This window comes from Pteropus vampyrus, unplaced genomic scaffold, assembly GCF_000151845.1.
Source record: "Pteropus vampyrus isolate Shadow unplaced genomic scaffold, Pvam_2.0 Scaffold16, whole genome shotgun sequence".
Classification (NCBI taxonomy): Eukaryota; Metazoa; Chordata; class Mammalia; order Chiroptera; family Pteropodidae; genus Pteropus; species Pteropus vampyrus.
Genome location: NW_011888797.1, coordinates 10932336 through 10953724, shown reverse-complemented (window position 1 = coordinate 10953724; position 21389 = coordinate 10932336). Strand labels below are relative to the sequence as shown.

At 42.8% G+C, this 21389-nt stretch overlaps 1 protein-coding gene across 2 annotated transcripts in view; it reads right to left on the bottom strand.

Moving 5' to 3' along the window:
• Positions 1–4046: 4046 nt before the first annotated feature.
• The window catches only part of EIF3L (eukaryotic translation initiation factor 3 subunit L), a 22112-nt gene continuing 4769 nt past the window's right edge, over positions 4047–21389 (bottom strand). The window contains exons 4-13 of one of the 2 annotated variants that reach the window (XM_023527428.1): positions 20557–20636; positions 17502–17563; positions 15501–15570; positions 15221–15294; positions 12363–12534; positions 10711–10865; positions 10060–10230; positions 8769–9266; positions 5157–5237; positions 4047–4265 (exon numbers count right to left, since the gene is read on the bottom strand). In XM_023527428.1, the coding sequence (XP_023383196.1) occupies positions 4227–4265; positions 5157–5237; positions 8769–9266; positions 10060–10230; positions 10711–10865; positions 12363–12534; positions 15221–15294; positions 15501–15570; positions 17502–17563; positions 20557–20636 (1402 nt within the window). In that variant the 3' untranslated portion in view covers positions 4047–4226. The remainder of the gene's footprint in view (positions 4266–5156; positions 5238–8768; positions 9267–10059; positions 10231–10710; positions 10866–12362; positions 12535–15220; positions 15295–15500; positions 15571–17501; positions 17564–20556; positions 20637–21389) is intronic. The other variant, XM_011387626.2, reaches the window with a different exon arrangement.

Genomic DNA, 21389 nt, shown 5'->3' with positions numbered 1-21389 from the left:
AGGAATAGGGGATGGGGAAAGCACCTAGGTGAGTCTGGAGGCTGAGTCCCAGCTTCACTACAAAGCAGCCATGCTAATCTACACACGATCTTTCTGCCTTTATAATCTCTGACTCTGATTTCCAAGGCCACAGACAGCAAATAATGATCTTCATTCCCTAATCTCACTCTATGGACAGGTGCCATGCTAAGTGCTTTATATAATTTAACCAACAGAACAATCCTGAGGCAGATGCTATCCCCTTTATAGATGAGGAAAATGAGGCATTGAGAAGCTAAGTAACCTGGCCCTGATCACACAGCTAGTATGTGGAGAGTCAGAATTCAAACGCAGGTCTGAGCAAGCCCAAGCCCACCCATCTGATCTACCTTCTCTTGCTGGTGCAGGAACTTTAGGTAACTGGGAGCACCCAGAGCCTCCCATTTCCTGATGACAAAACCCTCACTCCCATTACTCATGGGAGGATTATGAACCTACTTCCTCCCCTCTGGGCAGATGGAATAAAGATCTTGCGAGTTGGCTGCAGCTGCTGAATGCCCCGCATTCCTCAAGTGGTACCAGGCAGAGTTCAGCTGCGCCTGCCCCCTCACAAGGGCTGCTGGCTGCTCAGCACTGCCACTGGACCTGGACCAAGCCACTGGGAAATGGCCCAAGCTGGGTGCACACTCTGGGTCTGTGACCTTGGGCTCCTGACATGGCCTGTCTCCCAGCAAAGTGAGACGAGTGCCAAGAGGCTGTGTCAGACACGGCACACCTTGACAGGGCAGAATTTTTATTCTGGAGACAGGAGACTCTGGTGTTGAAGTCGAACCAAGTTAATCCCAGGAGCTGCTCAGGTGGGTCTGAATTCCCGAGCCAAATGTCAGGAACAGCGGTGGGTACGGCAGAAGAGATGGTGCTAGATAGGCCATTCTTTAGGAGGCCAGGGAACCAGGGAGTAGACAGGCTCTGTGGGAGGTAAGGAAGCCTGGCTGGCACTGGCCTGGCCATCAAAACACCTGGCGGGATCCCAACTCTGCCATTCATTAGGATCCAGGAAGGTAAGAAATGAAGTACTTGGAAAGCTACCAAGAGTCCTACGAATGTTTGGACCGACTATTCAGAGGCTGCTTGTTTTTCCTTCCTTTGGGAGGCAGGGCTGAGTTGTAGGATGGTGTTCCAGATGACATAGGCCTCAAAACTGGGCTCCTCTTTTGCTCTGGTAACTTGGACAAGTTCTGTAACCTCCCTAGTGACGAATGGCTTCCCACCTCACTTAGACTCAGTCACAGTCCTTATAGTCAGTCACCTACAGGGCCCTATATGTGACTTGGAGCTTCACCCCTCTCTGGCCTCTCCTCCTCCCCTCCCCCTTGCTCCCTCCGCTCCCTCCGACCTTTCCCTCTGACCTTTCTGCTACATTCTCTCAACACATGGAATGCGCTCTGGCCTTAGGGCCCTTGGTTTCCTCTTCCTGGAACCTCCCCAGGTTTCACATTGCCCCCTTGCTCCCTTCAGGTCTCTGCCCCAATTATACCAACCCGTGCTCTTTTCTCTCCTATTCAAAATGGTAACACCTACCCTTGATTTTTCTCCATGACACTAATCTCCACCCAACATACGAAATATGGTTTAGCACCAGGCTCCACCCATTAAAATTAAAGCCCATGAAGACAGGGATTTTTAAACTTGTTTTTAGGGATTTTCTTTTATCCACTTCCATTTTCCCCTTGCCCTGCAGTGCGCCTGGCAGGCTCACTTGTAGGAAAAGGACCCAACCACTGGGCACGAAATCCTACAAGGGCCTGATGTGGAGGAGAAGACACTGTATTATATTAGTCCCTAGGACTGCCATAACTAGTCACCATGAACTTGGTGGCTTAAAACAGAAACTTATTCTCATAGTTCTGGAAACCAAAAGCCTAAAATCACGGGATCAGCGCTAGGGCAGACCCTTCCTCGCCTCTTCCAGTTCCTTGGTTCCAGGTGTTCCTTAGTTTGTGGCTGTGTGACTCTAATCTCTGCTTCTGTCTCCACGTGGCCTTCTCCTCCTCCATCTCTCCGTATCTCTTATGATAACATTGGTCACTGGACTTAGAGGCCACCTGGATATCCAGGATGATCTTGAGATACTTAACTTACATCTGTGAAAACCTTTTTCCAAGTGTCACATTGACAGGATCCAGAGGTGAGGACATGGACATATCTTTTTGAGACCAGCATTCAGCCCACTACAGCACTCAACAGTATTGTATTAATGGGGGAAAAAAAAGATACAGAAAAGCTTATAAATTTGAAGTGTGAGGGAGGAGTACATAACTGAGCGTGCATTATAGGTTAGGCAGCATACTGGGCACTTGAATAGCATTTTATTTATTCCTCACAACTACTCAGTAATGCAGATTCTATTATCCTCATTTTACATCTAAGGAACAGAGCTTGGAATCTAAACAGGGACTTCCATCCCAGGCCATACTGGTGCCCACCTCAGGGTGACAAGTACAGCACTGATAGCCAGGATAACAGAAAGCCATTTTGCTCATCTCCAGCCACTGACTACCATAGAGCTCCCCATGACAAGCACATGGAACAGGCACTGAGAACCCTCAGGGGTACTGCACAGCAGTGGGCAACATGGCATTGCACACTCATTTCACCTCACCTCCTGGGGAGACAGATCTTCCATTTTCAGTCAAGACTGCTAGCCCACAGAGGTCAGAGCAAATTAGTGACACAATTCAGACTTGAATCCAGATGTCACCCCTTCAAATCAGTGGTTCTTCCCTTGTTCTCAAGCTCCCTTATTACCAGAACTCAAGAGAGACCAATCACACCAGGAGAGCACAAAGCCTAGTTTAAGAATTCATAGTACCCTGTCATCGGGTGGGAGGGACGGCGTCACCAGCTGTGTCCTCCCGAGTTACAGGAAATACCCCTTTACTTTAGGGCTCGTATACACACCACGCAGATTTCTATGGTTACCTAGTGTTGTTTCACCTTTTGGCCATTCTTAAGGTAGGACTTTCTAAAATAAAAACACAAGTTTGGGAAACAAAAGCCCTGACTTCACTACCTATTACTTTGACCTTGGATGAGCTATTTAATTACTCATCCAAGTAATTAATAAACTTTCCTCACGTTCCTCAATAAAGTTAGGACACCAAGTTTACCATTCCCCAGAGTAAGTGAGATAATGCATAAACTGTGCAGACGTGAGGGCCTCCTCCTGAATACAGAGTTTCTACAGCTCCAAGAACATTTCACCTTTGCTGGGGAGGTCGGGTGAGATGCCTGAGACAACCAGCTTCAGTCAAGTTTTCAATTTTCTTAGACCTGCATTATCTGTGCTTTGTTAGAAAAGCTTAAAAAGTGGCTGATAAGAAATAGTATGGGCTGCTGGATGTTGAGGTGCAGAAGATGCCACCTCAGAGAAGTCCCCAAGATGGCAGAGCTCATAAGGTGTTTAAGGGAGGGATGGCAGTGAGAATGAAAAAGACACAATTGAGTTGTGACTGGCCGTGCGGGTGCTGGCACGCACACAGCAGCACCAAACTCATGAGGGGGCAAGAGGCTGCACGCAACACAAGCCGGAGATTTCCCGTGTGAGGAGACAAGGACCTGGGCAACAGACAACAGAAGGAAAAAGTAGTAGTTTGGAGAGAACTGTTGGCCTTTTTCTAACTTGATCAAGTCACTTAACTCCCCAAATCCATTTCCTCAACAAAATGGGGACACTACTGCTAAAGCCAGGCTGCAGGTGTAAGCAGTGTACGTTGAGTTCCTCTTAGCGTGGCTCCTGGCAGCAGGAGGGATTCAGCAGCACTTCCGCTAACAAGCATGCAAATTATGGCAGGTCATTTAATGCTCACAGGATTCTTGTGAGGTACGAATAAAATACTGAATGTGAAAACGTCCTGTAAACTCTACAGTGCTTTATGGACACAGGGATTAAATAATTCAATTTAAACATCAACAATTGAGGCATTGAGAGAAAATATCGTGACACGTGGACAATTACCTATTGTTGCCCTATCCAAGATGCTCCCCAACAATAATGAGATGACAAATCTGGCTCCAAAGATCCTTTACTGAGACCTATTTAACACATTTGTCCTTGATTCAAATAAATTTCAACTCAGCTGACTGGCTGATGACTGAAGTAGGTAAAGGCTTCACTGTGGCAAAAACACTCCCCCAACAACAATGACGTCAAAATAGGTTCCTGACTAATGCAGGTGTGAATGTAATCAGGGTCTCTGTCCCATCTTCTTCAGAGTTCGATTGAGCTAGAAGGGAAAGAAAAGCAAAGTCAGATAGGGGGTTTCACCAAACCTTTTCCTATGGTTTGTGTGACGACCAGATCAAAAACTTCCGGGCCGGCCCTCTGAAGTCAGGGAGGAGTGTTTCTGATGTGAGCAGGGGTGGCTACTCAGTGTGTAAAGCCCCATTAGATCCTCCATTAGGTCCTCCACCCACCATTCACCGGAGCCCTCACAATCCATGCAGACTGCTCTATCTGCTCTTCACACTCAACGAACACATCCTATATTGCTGTGTCCGTTTCATACACAAGAAGGGACTCAGAGTGGCTTAGACATGCCAGGGCTGTATTACCACCCCGCCAGAGGAGCCCAGTGGTGTGAACCACAGTAGAGTGGTGACCTCTGCTGGAGGACTCAAAGCACCAGGACACAGTGGCTCCAGCTATGGCCACAAAGAAAGACCTACTCCCTAGGAGTATTTGGCTTGACTCACAAGTCTTCTAGGGCAAGACATGGAATGCATCGAATCTGTCAAAACAGAGCTCCCTGTCCTCTGCCTGTAGGAACTGGCCAGACCTGTCTAAGTTGCAGAATAACTGCCAAATGGGGAGGGGTGGGTGAGAGAAGGTAGTGAATCCACCCATATTAGGAAATGCCAAAGAGGGAGAGAAGGATCGCTGGCCACCCGCAAAGGGAGATCTTGGAAAGAGATGCCCCAGAGAAGGCTGACATAGCAACTTCTATAGGCCCAACCCCAACTCCCAAACCCCAAGCAGCCAGCCAGTCTAGCTCAGAAACTTAAAAGGGTCAATTTCAGGCATTCCTGAAGATAAAAATAAAAAAAATAAAAAAAATAAAAAGTTAAAACTCCCCACACAGTCCCTAACCTCTGTCTCCGACCTGCACACCTCTCACCTCCTCAAATTTGTGAATCTGCCGGATAAAGAAATCCCCATAGCGCCTGGCAACTTTGGTGTCTGCGATGTGAATCATGTCCTGTGGGAACGAGAGTCACAGAAAAGCAGTGAGGTGGAGCCACGTTTGGATTTATGATGCTAAGTACGAGATAAACACCTGAATTGCTTTTCCAGTTAACGGCAGCTCTTTCTTTCTAGACAATTTTTATTTTCTTCTTGTTAACTCATTTATTTTCATTTTCTAGTTTTTTTCAATGAACATGAATCTTTTGCCAATAAAAACATTTAAAACAGTAGTTTATTCTCATATGCTGTTGACCAGATTACAAATTAGCCCAGATTTTAAATTTTGTACTTTAGCTCAAAATATTTTGTTGAATGCCATTTTAATTGTAAATTCCCACATAATCTATGTTAAGACTTAAGAACTTTCTGAAACTTTGAAAGGATTTTTTTCAAGTCAAGGATGAAATGAGAAAAGCTAAAAAAAGAAAGCATTTTGCCGGAGATGAACCTGAACCAGAAAGATGAATAATAAAAACAAAAACGTGCAATTACAAACTTTTTCAAGTAGGGACTTCGAATCATACTGTTATTAATTTAACCTGATTTAATTTTACAGCAAAATTTTATCAGTTATAACCAAGTTACTAACTCGGGAGAAGTGTTTTACTAAAAGACCATCCACATAGTTGGGACTGGTTCTGCCGGGTCCCTAAGAGATAACAGGTAAAGCAGGTTACTGACACCGCCAAAGAATGTGTACATGTCAGCCACTGCGAATACACTCAGAAAGGGCTGTAGGTAGTCGACGTGATACCTCAGGGGACGATTTTGTTTGATTTTTAAAAGCATGATTTAAAACATTAAAAAACTTCCACTATTGATGTGTTTCTACTTTCAGTGAGTCTGTTCAAGTCAGGGGCCGCTAAATTCTGATGAATATCAACCAAGTCTTTCAAAAGCTATAAACTCTAAGTGGGAGGATTTGCTTTAACAAGATGAGCTTTCAAAAACAAACTGACCCAGCAACCAGGTATATACCCAAGAATATCTTCACACAAACACTTGTATGCAAATTTTCACAGCAGTGTTGTCCACAATAGCCAGAAAGTGAATATTCATTAAATAATCACTAAACAAAATGCGATGTAGCAATACAGTGGAATATCATTCAGCTATAAAAAGGAATAAAGTACTGATACATGCTACAACTTGGATAAAACTTGAAAACATGCTTGCTGGAAAAAGTCAAATACAAAAGGCCACATGGTTTATGATTCCATTTATATGAAATGTCAGGAATAGATAAATCCTCAGACAGAAAGCAGATTACTGGTCTGCCGGGGACTGGGGCAAGGGGAGAACTAGGAATGACTGACTGCTAATGAGCAGGGAGTTTCTTTTCAGGATGACGAAAATGTGGAATTAAATAGTGGAGATGACTGCACCACACTATTAATCTACTAATAGTCAGGAAATTGTGCCCTTTAAAATGGTAGTTTGTTGTGCAAATTACATCTAAAAGACTATCAAAAAAGGTAGTATGTTTAGACCAACACTTTTTGAAAACAATTAAAAATGCAGGATAAATTATTTTTTGAAGTCTCCTTATAGCATCAAAGAGCTGAAAAGAGAATAAAGAACTATTTAAGAGAAAACAGAAACCATTTTAAGCAAAACACAGAAGCCCCATCTGTGTTGAGGGCATCTGCTAATCCTAGAAAACTTGGGCCGAGGGGACAAACCAAGGCCAGGCTGGTCCAACAGAAGACCCACCTCGTAACGTTGGGACCCTGGATGGCTCCGCCCTTGAGCTAATGTTAAACCAGAAGAGAACCGCGATCTCATTCCTTACACCAAGCAATGCTCGCCAAGTGTGGGGAAGGGAATAAAAGAAAAAGACCTATCCCTGAGATGTTATAAACACAAGGTGATTTTTCGGACAATCTGGAGCAGGGGCTGGTCCGATGGCTGGTCCGGGAGACCTCAGGCTCCAGGCTCAGTCTATGGTGGTCACAGACCAATAATATCCCCAGGCATCTTGAAGAGGCAAAAGGAAATCCCCTCTAGAGAAATGAATGTTCGATCTAGCCTTCAAAGAATATGACAAATAGTTTTTAAAGGACAATGACTATGTAGTAAAATACAACCAAGCACATAAGAAAACTCTGCATCATGAGTGAAAAAAAAATTAGAGAAAGCAAGAAATAGAGCTGAAGAAATTAATTAGGGATAGAAGGCTCAAACAAAAATTATCTAGAATGAAGGAGAAAAAGATGGAAGATGGGTTTAAGAGATATGGAGGACAGAGTGAGGTCTACATACATTAAATGTGAACTCCAGAAGGAGGAGAATAGAGCAGAAACAATATCTAAGAAATACTGGCTAAGAATATTCTAGAAAGAGATGAAAGACTGGTGTAAGTCCTCATCAGGGTTCCTAGTATGTCTGAATATGTTTTCCTTACTTGTGAGTGTATGTACAGGGGAGAAACAAAAAGGAGAGGTGATAGATATTTCATGGAAAGAACAATTCTAGGAGTCGAACATATTTTAAGTCTGAAAAAAACTCACTTAAGGAAACAAATTACTCCTAAAAACCTCATTAGGATAAATAAAATGTCCAACTTGAACTTAAAATCCCAACAGTGAAAACTAACACTGTTCCTCAACCCACTTCTCCTCTGGAGAGGATATCACTGCTACATTGATTGTGCATCCTTCCAGAAATAACTCTGCATACACAACTATATATCACTTTTAAAAAAAGAAAAAAAAAACTTAAATGGAGCACTGACAACCACTGCATCAAGTCTTACGTGTACTTTTTATAATAGCCAAAACCCACCCAAACGTCCATTAGCAATAAGAATGAAAAAATCGCAGTCAATAATTACAGGTGTTGGACTTTCACAGATCACTAAGCATGAATGAACTACAGCTACACACAACACTGGGTGGTGATTCCCTCAGATAAAATGTGGCGTGAAAGAAGCCAGACACAAAAAGAGCACATACTGTACAATCCCATCATAAGAAGTTCAAATCAGGCAGTGCTCATCTAGGGCAGTACGAGTCAGGACAATGGCTTTCCACTTGCTAAAGTACTTCCAGTAGTCTACAGAGCACCTGTCCCTCTTCTTTTCCAGCCTCCTCAGGTCACTCTAGCCACACTGCAGCAAGGTCTCCTAAACACACTGGGCTCACTCCTGCCCCAGGGCCTTTGCACTAACTGCTCCCTCTCTGCCTGGAATGCTCTTCACCGAAAGATTTGCTTGGCTAATCTTCTCATCTCCTTCAATCTCGCTTTCTCAACAGAGCCTACGCGGACCTCCTCACTTATTACTGTGGCTGGTACCACCACTGCCCTGACTCTGTAACACTTGGCAACACCTTCACCACCACATGGTTTGCTTAATTAGAACGCTTATTGTCAAGTTTTTTACACTAGAATATCAGCCAAAAGGCAGAAATCTTTGTTAATTTTATTCACCGGGATATCCCAAATGCTCAGAACAGTGACTGGAAGACAGTGAGAGCTTAATAAATATTTACTGCCGAATGAACAGAGAGTGCCCCAGAGAACCTACCCCAATGGGCAGCCATACCTTATCGATGTAGAAATCAACCTCAGAGGCTGACTGAAATTCACCATCTAGGGCGGAGATGCCACTGGTCCACACCAGGTTCTTCATTTTGTGTTTGAAGACAAGCAGCTGGATACGGAACTCCTGCTCTGTGAGGTCCAGGAAGCCGGCCAGCTTGGCCACAGGCATGGTGGTGTAGAGCTTGAGGAAGCTGCGGATGGTTGAGAGCTGAGCCTGCTGCTGCACTTCATCAGAAAACACTTTCAGCTGCTGTAAGAAGGGCTCCTTGTGGTAGTTGGGGTGCACATTGTCATAGTTGGGCACTACAGGTGACAAAAATTTGGGGCAGGAATAGCTGAAAAGTTCCTCGTAGACCTGTGGGTCTCCTTTCTGCATGCGTAGCATCTTATCCCCGTATTTCTCCCGAAGCTGGAGGTGAATGCTCTCGTCGATGCGCATGGGGTACATGGTCAGGGCGATGGCCAGCAACGCGTGCATCTGCTCATTCTGTTTATTAATCTGGGGGAGGAGAGATTGGTGCAGGGACCAATGAAACGGACTTTCCAAGGTCCCCACTGCCAACATGGCCCCACCATCCTCCCACATGCTCTGCACAGATCTTTGTCTTCTCCCTTTGTCTTGCGCCAGTTAACTTTCCCGACGTCTCTCCCATCCCTCCCTCTAGCTCTATTCAATTCCCGCCTAGTTCCAGGTCCTCCTTAGTTGTCTCCTGGACTCTTTACTGGTACCTTAGTCTCTTCAGTTTGCCACACACATCACTGGCAGGTCAATCCTCCCACACCAGTTATGATCAATTCACCTAGAAAACTTTGATGGTACCTCAATGCCTATAAAGACTAAATACTTTAGCTGGGTAACAAAGGCTACCCCAGAATCTAACACTCCAATTTGAATACTCTCCTGCCCTCCAGCCAAAATGGTTTATTTGTGCAGCTACATTACAATTCCAAGTCAACAGCTTTACTCTCCTAAAAGTATCCCCCTATTCTACGCATGTCTTGGACCTTCCTTCTCCACTGTCTTGAGGACAATACCCAGAGCCCAGAGAACACTAAGCAAACTATTGCTAAATAAATAATTCTAGGCTGCTGGGGACAGTGCCAGCTAAAAGATACTCTCCTTGTTGTCAAGGTGTAATAGACAAAACAAAAGAAACTCTTATTAGAGTAGACCAGCCATTAAAAAATCGTTGTGTTGAAAAAGCATACAAAAAAGCAAAAATCTGGATGGCGTTTACCAAAAACTGTTGGCATAGGTGCCAAAGGAGTCAGGTGGTTGGAGGCCCCCTTACCATTTCATATTTGTACGTGGTCCTCTGAAACATGCTCTTGGTCCTCTGAATGTAGAGGAGGATGTTAGCAAAGACCCGGATGGCATCCTGGTAGCGACGCATCATCAAATAAGCAAAACCAACGTAATAGTATGTGGTGACCTGGCACTCGGGCACACGAGAGTACATGCTCTGTGGAAGGAGACAGAAGCAGCATTCATGAGGCCCAAGACCAATTCCCCCCTGATGGGATCTGAAAGTTGGCGGGGCCTAGTGTCAGCTGAGGCGGAAGCACTGAGAGCATCCCGGCAGAGGCCCTGAGCAACCCCGAAGAGCTCTGGCTCTGGAGTCACAGGCTCTGAGCACAGACTGTACCATTCACCAATTCAGTCAAATGATATGAGGCAACTAGAATGGTAGAATCTGTCATTATCATTCTGTTTTGAAAACACAATCAAAAGACCGCTCAATATTTTAAGTGTTAAGCATCAAAGAGAAACCACCTTGTTCAGGTTCAGATTTTCACCTGAGTGGTTTCCCAGTTCTCAACTTTCAGCTGGCCTGGGAAAGAGTCCTCTCTCACCTCCCCAATATTTGTCCTAATAGATGTTTCTCTTGAAGCAGATGGATTTTATGGCGCTGGAAAGATAGGCAGAAGAAACAAATAATTACCTTCTTGTTCAGTTCGATATTCTCCAGCACCTTGATGGCCTGATAGTAATCCCCCAACAGTGAGTGCAGACGGAGAAGCCCCACCAGACTGAAGTAGCCAAGCATCTTGTAGAGGGAGTGCCGGCCATACTCCCCAGCCACGCTCTCGGGGTCACCTGAGAGAGACAGACACTGTACGCTTCAGGATGGCAAGCCTGACCCTTGAATGTCACTCAGTAAACTCTTCACCCACTGCCAGCCTCTACAGCTTCCTGTAACAGAAAATAGTTCTCCCGTCGAAGGAACTCCAAGAAATAGCATGCCTGGCCTTATGCTAGTCTTAAATTTACCGAAGTTGGGTAGAATGTAGCAGTTCTTTTATTTTTTTTTGGTTCCAAAACACTTGTGAATATGAGAAAGTTCCTCTTATCAGTAAGTTACTCAACAAGGCCCCTCCTTTCAGGAAGTCCACGAGGTCAAAGCTATTTTCCTAATAACACTAAGATGCTCCTTGCCTTTCCCACGGAGTTGAATTTGCACAATGATACAAAAACAACGCGAAGTAAAACTACTGACAACTTGGTGGTGACGCAGCTGTACTGGCCAGCGTTATAGTCTGTACCATCACACACTCGCAGTAAAAGAACTAGCCACTTTTTTTTTTTTCACAAAATACTATTTTTCCTTGAAAGAACGATGGACATACAAACTAGGGTTATTTAGATTTGGGTACTTAGCAGACATTTTCTCAAACAGGAATGAAGCTAGCCTATTTCAATGAAAGCACCTGATGGTGTTCACTGCCAAGAAAAAATTTCAGTTTTTAAGCAAAAATTAGAATTTTATAAAACTTGTAAATGTCACTATGAGCTCAACAGCTTCCAAATCAAATACTCATCTGATGAGATTGATGGCAAAAGTAACCTACGATTTTAATAGAATTAAAAAATAGTATAAAAAAATGTGTCCACATTTAGGAAATCTTTACGATTTAATGAACCATTATTTTACAGAATCATGTATGTGTCAAAGACTCATTCAAGCTGCAGGAGGACAACAAACTTTAATGCGATAAAGTAAAAGTTCACTAATATGGTTTCAGATTCTTCACTGCAACTACCCTGAAGGACACTACCACTTGTCAAGTTTGGGTGTGTTATCTACCTGAAGAAGCTGTTTATTAAAAATTCCTTTTTCCCAACTACGTATCTTTGTGAGGCCAGATTTCCCTCACAGACTCCAAATGACACAGCATACTGCCAACAGATTGAAAGCAGAAGCAGAAATAAGAATCCGCTCTTCTAAAAGCTAGACACTATAGAGATTTGCAAAAATGCCACTCTTCTCACTGAAGAAAAGAATTTTTACATAAACTTTGTGATTCTCAATCTTTTAAGAGTGCAAAGCAGTCTTGACACCAAAAAGAAAAGCGCTTCATCTAAACAAAAGCCCTGGAGACACAGTAGAAGTGTTTACAAAGGCACGTCTCAGAAGTGCTGCTTCGGTCTGTCAGCCAACAACTGCCAAGCTCAGGAGCCAAGTTCAGTGCTCGGCTACTGTTCACACCCAAAAGCAAAGACAAACAACAGCCCAAGACTGAGGAGAGTCTCAATGACCCCTCCGCGCTTCCTGCTGTCTCTAATCATTCGGAACAGATGGCAGGCAGCACTCACCTCCGCTTGTGTACACCTCCAACTGCCGGTTGATGTTGGACTTGTCTACCAGGGAGTGAAGGACATTGAGGACACTGTGAACATTCCAGATTTTGGGATTGGAACGAAGGAAGTCAATCTCCTCTTCCGACTTCTTGGCGGTCTTACAGCGGTACTGACTAAATGACTGAAACTGTTCGGGAAGAAGGGAAAGAGGCAGCAGTGACATAAAACCCACAGTGACAGCCCAAGTGCTCAAGATGAAGCGATGCTCAGAGCTCTGGACTGGGGAAAGGCAGGGGGAGACTACTCTACTACTCCTCACGCCAAACCTCTTTGTACACCATTTCTTTTTTTCAGAGGCATCTCTGATTAAGTTGTGAGTTTTATTCATTACTGAATGTTAGCTGTTCCACAGTTAGGTAAAAATCTCTAAGATTAGAGGTAGTCTGTGAAAAAACCATTCGATCTGGAGTCAAACAGCCTAAAATCACTTGTTATCTCTCGGCTTCACAATGCAGTTAACCTGGCCACCAGAATCGGGTGGTTTGTGACAGATCTCTATTCACATGTGGCTTTGCCGGGGTCAGGACTGCGAACGCAGTGAGACAGGGTAGGCATCTGTTACATGCATCTTTCCTACCAGAGGTGACCATCAATTTACCTGCAACAGGAACCCAGTCTAAGTCACCTCTGTACCAACCACAGAGCCTGGCTAAGTGTAAAGAACACATAGGGGACATGCCACAGTATTTGTCTGGGGCAGTGGTTCTATCTGGGACCAGGACTGGGCTGGCTCCATCTGTCATCCAGAGAATAGCACAAGAGACCTACCTACTCAATCAGAATTTTTGAAAGCTCCCTGGTTGATTCTGGTTTGGAATCTAGTGACCTAGAAAGGCTCTAGGTCTTAGATGACCTCAGATTGTTCGTCAACTCTAAAATATTATCTTCCTCTAAAAGTATAGGAGAAAAAGTTCCCAAATTTATAATAAACAAAGAATAGTATCCAGAATATATAAGGAATTCTCTTAAGTTAGTAAGAACTAGATAACTCAATAGAAAAATAGGCAAAGGATTCTGATGATCACTTCAAAGAAAACCAAGATTGGTTAATTAACAGGGAAAATGCTCAATCTTTTTAGTTATTAGAGGAATGTAAATTAAAATGCGATTGCCATTTCTTTCCCATCAAATGGACAGAAATTAGATCAATAACAACCAGTGTAAAAAGCTTGCTCTCAAAAGCTGGTGGTAGTAGTATAATCTGAAACAGCCTTTTGGGAGGGCACTGTATTACTATTTAAAAATTCAAAGTGACTGAAATGGTCTGTATCTTGTTTGTGGTTGTTATACACTTGTCAAATCTCATCAATTATACACTTAAAATTAGTATGCCTCTATAAAGTTGATTTTTAAAAATTTTTTAAAAAGCAAACATCCTTCAACCAACAATTCTACTTCCAGTGATCCCTAGAAATATACCTATGTGTAATTCATACAAAGGTATTCACTCATTCGCTGTTTGTAATAGTGAAAACCGAAAACCCAAATGTTCACCACCAGAAGTGGCATATCCGTATCACATACACAGCACAAAAGGACAGGGCAGGTCTCTCTACAGACATGCTGTCATAGCAAATTACGCAATATCATAGGATACCATTTTTTAAATGACATTATTATATGTACACATTTATGGAAATGCCTGAGAAACATTAATGTAGTGCCTTTTTCTAGACAATAATTGATGTCTCTGCAAAGACAAGGAAGACGTTCACTTTATCTGCAGTTCAGAGGGAAAAAAGATTTTTTTAAAACAGTATTAACACAATCATATATTACTTGTACCAATAAAACTAAACAAAAGAGTAGCAGGGAAGAGCCACTCACCCCATGTGGCATCTACCTGGCTGGGAGGAATCACCAGGCCCTCACTGGCAAGTCTTTGTGAGTGCCTTAAGCCCCTTAGGAAAAGAACACCAGCTAAACCCCAGTAATTATGATTGTCTTAAGAGGGATGAAGACTTTAGCACAGATGATCCTTCTTGACTTGCTGAGAGTCAACGGAACAGCCAAACTTTCTAAAATTATGTCAAATTAGAGGCTGACACAAGCCAAGAAGCCAGAGAGCGCAAATAAGGTCAGAGCGGTTTGTGGCCTGAACTGCACAAAGGCACTGAAGCCTCACCTTGAGCAGGCAGCTTCCTTCTCAAAGAGCCTAAGAAAGGTTTGCGCAGCTCACCAATTACATCCTAACACTCTGCAGTCACAAAGTCTCTTTGATCCATGGAGCTCAAACAACATCTGTTATTAAGAAACCGATTCTCCTGAAATACCCAGTGAGAGCTATACTGTCCCCATAAAACACACGGGAAACAGACATTTTTCCAAATCCAATTATTGTTTTTTAATCTATGTTTTATTTTAAAGAATAAAACTGGGCTAAAAGAGGGTAGTGATAACGATGATAGTGACTGTCCTAACAACCAGGAAACACCTCCTGACAGGCACTGGGCTAAGCACTTTATACATAATCTCCCAGTAACCTTTCCAACAATCCCTGTTTTAGAGAAACAAAAGCACAAGGTGGTTAGTAATTTGTCCAAGGTGAACAACAGAACCTGAACTTCTACCCCTGGGCCCCACAGCTGCAGTACTTCAGGTAAGAGCCTGGTAAGAGCTCAACCCTCCTGACTTCCAAGTTCTGGAGCTCTTAGGCCTCACTGACTCTTCAGAAAACCACAAGAATCCTCTGCCATGCAGTATTTCACACTGCAAGGCGCATGCTTTTATACCCTACATCTCTTTAACAAGGGTAACAGCTACTCTTTGCTTGGACCAGTTATCTCAAACTAGGCCAAGGGCTGACTAGATACCTGATAGATGAACTCATCGATGATATCCCAGAGCCACTGGTTGGGTAGTTCAAGGGGGGCAGGACCATCAGCATCTGCGCAAATCATAAAAAAGTCAGACTCGAAGCAATGACTATGCCCATTCAGCAAGGCTGCAGAACGCATTTTGTAATTTCTCAAAAGGATCATGAATCGCAAGACTTCCCCTTCCCACCTGCACATTAAATTCTGCTAAAAGGAACGGGAGGCCACTGCCAGTCCTCATCATAACCTCCCCAGCATGGTCAAACCCCAGACTCACTAAGAATGTAGTTGAAGAGATTGCAGTAGTTGTAATAGGATTCAAACCTCTGCTCCAAGGAAGGTCCCCCCTATAAAGAGAGCAAAGACATCGAGACATAGATAATTAATTTAAATATATTTTTACTCACGGCCTACCATGACGGCTAAAAATAAACACGTGAGAATTATATCTGCTCAGGTGAGAGTGAAGACAGTAAGTGCTACAGCAGTTGAAAGGGGCACTGAATATCAGACCACAATGGTCAGGTTTTTTGGCAACAACCTTAACCAAATGTTAGAGAACAGGCATGCCAATCTGGCGAAACAGTAAAACGACAGGAACAGTTACTCCTTGCTTGGACCAGTTATTTAAAACTAGGCCAAAGGCTGAGAGAGGAAAGGCATTTCAAGAAAAACAGAACTAACAAAAGCAAAGGAGTAAAACTGTGGCACTTGAACATTGGAGACTAAGAGCAGACGATGCTACGCTAGACAACACTGGGCCAGGAATGCCGAGGTCTTTCAGTGACAATTAGGAATCTAGGCCAGAAGGTCAGCGAATCCACCATGACCTGTTTTTGTAAATAAAAAGTTTAATTCGAACACAGCCATGCCCACTCATTGTCTATGGTTGCTAGAAAGGCATAGTTCAATAGATTAGACAAGAGATCGTCATGGCCCTTAAGGCCTAAAATACTATCGGGCACCCTACATAGAAAGCTGCTAACCCCCAATCTAGACTTTATATTGCTGGCAAATGAGAACCACTGAAGGTTTCTGAGCTGGGGAACAACATGATAAATGATTTCTTTATGATAGAGTAGAAAGAACACTGCCTTGCAGTCTTAGCCCCGCTATTTATTAACTGACAAGGTATTCAATCTCTCTGTGAAATGAGATTATGTAGTGCCTAATACAGTAAAGGCTCTTTCAATGAAAAACCTGCTCGAGGGGCTTAAAACTGATCATGTATGTGAAAAGTGCCCCATTTGGTACCTAGCACAGAGATTACGGGGTTGTAAACATCTGCTCAATCTTTATCTACAGACCAAAAGGAACACGGAAAGTGGTGAAACCGGCTATACTATGGTTTTACGATAATGTTCTGAACTAGGGTAACAGCAGTGGTGGTGGAGAGAAGTGGCTGGTTTCAAGTAGTATGTTGAAGGTAGAGCTAAACAGGATTTGCCACAAGCCTGGATGTCAAATAAAAGTCAAGAATGACGCCTAGGTTTTCAGTCCAAGTAACTGGGTGAATGGTGGTACTGTTTATTGAGATAATGAACACGGGATAAACAGGTTCAGAGAGAAAATAAGAGTTCAGTTTTGGGCATGTTAAACTTGAGATAACTATCGGACAGCCAAGTGGAGATGATGTGCAGTCGAATATACAAGTCTGGATTTGGAAAGACTGGGGCTAAAGACAGAAATTTCTAAGTCATTGGTGTATATAAATAGTACAGATAGAATTTTAATAGGCTTCAGACAGACCGAAATTAAGGAATCAGGAAAGAAGAATCGAAAAGTGACCAAAGTTGGGGTTGGATGGTAGAAAGAACACTGGTGTCACAATAAGGCAGGTCTGGGTTCAAGTTCTGTCACTTACTAACTGTGGAAATTTGGAAAAAAGCAACCACTTTGCACTCAGTTTGCCTCCTTTGCAGGATCACTGAGAGGATTAGAAACACGTAGATGTGTGCCAAGTGCCCAACATTGTGCCTGGCACACAGTGACAGTTTTATGTACGTTTAAGAGGGAAGGAGGCTCAGTGGCAACGCACTGAAAATAAGAAAGGGCGTCCCAAGCATTTAATTTAATGGAGAAATTAAACAGGATGTTCAGGCTATGCAGTGTTACGGTCTGTCTGGAACAGACACCCAACTTTCAATTATCCTGCTGCTAGTTCTTAAAAGAAAACATGCCAACATTCTTGGACACTGAACCAATATAAACTAGTGACTGTGTTCCAGGGACAAATGGCACAAAGTTTAAAAACTGCCAGCAACATTTAGATACTCACACTGACTTTGGCATATATGTGTCTATAGTATAATTCTTTGTACAAAATCAGGAAGACAGCATCTGAAAAAGATGGTAGAGGGGTGCTTTAGTAATCCACAAAACAACTACGGTCTTCTCGCACTTTTAGCCCTTTGGGGGCAATAAAGGGATAAATGTGATATTAGACTAAACAACATCTAAACTTTAAAGCTTATGCCCCAAGAATACAAGCAACAAGAAAAGTCATTTCTTGAGGAAAGGAGACTACACTTCGGGTGTTGAGCACACAACAGAGTATACAGATGTCATATTATAAAGCTGTACACCTGAAATTTATGTTATTAACCAATGTTACCCCATAAATTAAATAATTAAACAAAGAAAATACACTTCTCGTTTTACTCGTACAACCTCACCTTAATTTCATTCAGATCCATTTCCGTTCACCATTTAGAGGTTTTTGCCATCCAGTTACTTAAATAAACCAGCACATAAAATGAATGGTAATAGCTCCATGAAAAGCAGTATGATGCCACGTATCAAAACTGCAAATACATCTATAGCCATGCTACCCAGAACAAGCCCGATCCTGTCTGATCTAGGAAGCTAAGTAGGGTTGGGCCTGGTTAGTACTTGGATGGGAGACCACCTAGATGACCAGGTGCTGTAGGCGTAAAAAATAAAAAACAAGGGATTGTAAGCTGACGAGGTCCTTGCAATCTGTGAGGTCAACAAAGGGTTGCCTCGCCCAAAAAATAAATGAAGGAATGAATGAACGAATGGATAAATAAATAAATAAATAGCTGCAAACACATGGGTTATCACTGACTTAGAAATCCTATTTTAAGGAATTTATACTGTTGATATAACCATTAAAAGGAAAGGAAAAAAGGAAGCTCTTTGAGTACTGATGCTGTGCAGAAAAGAGTTAACATAGCAGACAGATAACATCTGCTATCCTTAGAAAGGCCTGCTAGTAAAGTTGAGTTTTAGCTAGCACCTTAGGACATAAATTTCAGGCGGCTTTCCACCACCCTGATGAGGGCGCTCTGCTGTGCTTAAACTGTGCAAACAATATGGTTTACTCTTAACATCTGCTTTTCCTTGTGGGAGTATGGAATTTTGGTCTATGCTAGGCAGAGGGTGTGCCTACATGACCAGCCTCTAATAAAATCCCTGGACACCAAGCGTATAGTAAGCTTCTCTGGTGGACTTTTCACACCTGTTGTCAGAATTCCTTGCTTGAGGAATTAAGCGGATCCCATATGGCTACAGGGGAGTGAACTGTTGGAAGCCTGCGCCTGGTTTCCACTGGACTTCACTGCATGAGCCCTTTCCCTTTGCTGACTTTGCTCTGTATTCCTTTTATTGTAACCCTCACGGCAGTGGAGACAACTATACATTGAGTACTGTGAGTTCTCCTAGCAAATCATCAAAACTGGGGGAGGTCTTAGGAATCTTTGAGATGCAGGACTCTCTCCCAAAACATAAGGAATTAAAAAATGGAAAGGGGCATTTAGTTCATGTAGAAAAGGAACAAGAGTTACAGCTGATCCTTGAACACGGTTTGAACTGTATAGATCTACTCATATGTGGAATTTTTTCAGTAAATACCTATACTGTTTGCAATCGCAGTCAGGAGTCTGCAGGTGCAGAGGGCCAGCTGTAGGCATTGATCTATGCCATTTTATACAGGGACTTGAGCATCTGTGCCTTCTGGTATTCGCAGGGGTTCCTTGAACCAATCCCAACGGATACTAAGAAACAACTTAAGTTTGGGGGGAGTTAAAAGTTATATGTAGATTTGACTGTATGGGGGTGAAAGCACCCCTGTATTGTTCAGGGTCAACTGTATTTCTATTTACTTATATATGCATAGAGTATCGTGGGAAGGATAAATAATGACAACACTTGATGGCTCCAGAAAGAGAAACCCAATATTTGGGAACAGAAGTGAGAGGGAGATTTTTATAAAATCTTTTATACTGAGTGCTATGAATCTTTACCCGCTTAACAATATATATTATGAGACTCCTAATGTTTTTAATATACGCATTACATTCTTTAAAGGCAAGAAGGCTCTATAGCATAGGCTCTACATTAAACAGAGCACATTTTCTGAGCAACATAGAAAATAACATTTCTTTCAGAGTTCTAAACATTTCAGAGTAACGAGGATGATACTAAGTGTTCAAAAAATGTTAGCTATAAAAAAAGTGGAAGACTTGTACACTGAAAACTACAAAACATTGTTGAAATAAATTAAGACCTCAAAAAATGGTAAGACATCCTGTGTCCATGGACCGGAAGACTTAATATCGTTAAAATGGCAGTATTCATTCCCCCAAAGTGATCTTCAAATTCAGAGAAATCCCTATTAAAATCCCAGCTGGCTTCTTTGAAGAAACCGACAAGCTGATCCTAAAATTTGTATGAAAATTCAAGGAACTCAGAAGAACTAAAACAATATTAAAAAAGAACAAAGTTGGAGGACTTAAACCTCCCGATTTCAAAACTTACTGCAAAGCTACAGTAATCGAGATAGTGTGTAGTACAAGCATAAGAATAGACATATATAGATCAATGGAGTCAAATTTAAAGTCCAGATAAAAACTCTTACATTTACATCATAAACAATTTCGACAACAGTACCAAGACAATCCAATGTGGAAAGTCTGGTCTTTTCAAAAATCGGTGCTGAGACAACTGGATATCCACATGCAAAAGAATGAAGTTGGATCCGCCTACTTTACAACATATATGAAAGACACCACCAGAAAGTGAAAGGTGGGAGGAGGCTAAGGAGCTCATTCCAGAGGCACTATAATGACCCCCAAAATATAGGTCACTATAATGACCCCCAAAAAACAAGTCAGGACAAAGAGCCTAATTTCAGCTTTCATCATGTGTAAGAGATCTCTGTCCTCTTCATTATTCAGCCATCACCCGACAAGTTATTTACTAAGGATCTACTATGTACCAAGACCTGGGGAAATAAAATGGTGAGCAAAACAGACACAGATCATCCTGAGCTTTCCCGTGACCCCCAGTCACATGACACAGCTCACACCTACCGTTGCCAACCTGTGGAGCAATGGCTTCAGCCTCAGGCCAAGGTGTATTCTTGAAGAATCTTTCCGTCAGCTTCGTCCAGCTGAAAACCAAGCAGAAAAATTCTAGAACTCCAAAACAAAAAGGACCTGAGAGAGGTAACTCTCACATTTGATAGACAAGGACCCAGGCTCAGAAAGGGGAACATGTCACAGAACTAGAGCCAGGGCCTGAACCTTTCAAGTCTATAACTTTCCTCAAATAAATTCCATCTCAGACGACTTTCTTAATACAGTAAAACGCTCCTTTTATATTAGTAAGGCACCCACCAAGCTCTTCAGGATCATCTTCTGCCTCTGCATCATAAACTCTTGGCCATATTTAACTGCTTGCTGTTCCCTGATTTGAGAACCACCTTTTAGAATTCCCACCTCCCTTCCTTAGCAATACTGTTCCCACTCCCTAGAGCACTGTGCCTCCTTTCCCTCTCCAAACAGAGGCAAATCGGTTTGTTGCAGTATGATTCCACAACTGACCTACAGCATCCAACCCAAATAGCTGCTGTCCACTTCAAAACCCTACAAGAAGTTTGTTCGTTTTCTTTCTCCTGATCCCTTCAGCAGCTACTTCAACTTTCCCGACTCTCCTCAAGCCTCACCTCTCCCCCTTCTCCACTTTCAGTTCAACATAGAAATGCTCAAGTCCCCCTTCAAATCACAGAAAACACAAAAATGTCTCAATAACCCTATAAGTCTTCTACACTGAACCAATTCCCCTTTGTCGACCCCCGTTTATTGCTCCTCTGTCATCTGGCTCCTGCTTCTATCACTCCACTGAAACTGACTTTGCTAAGGTT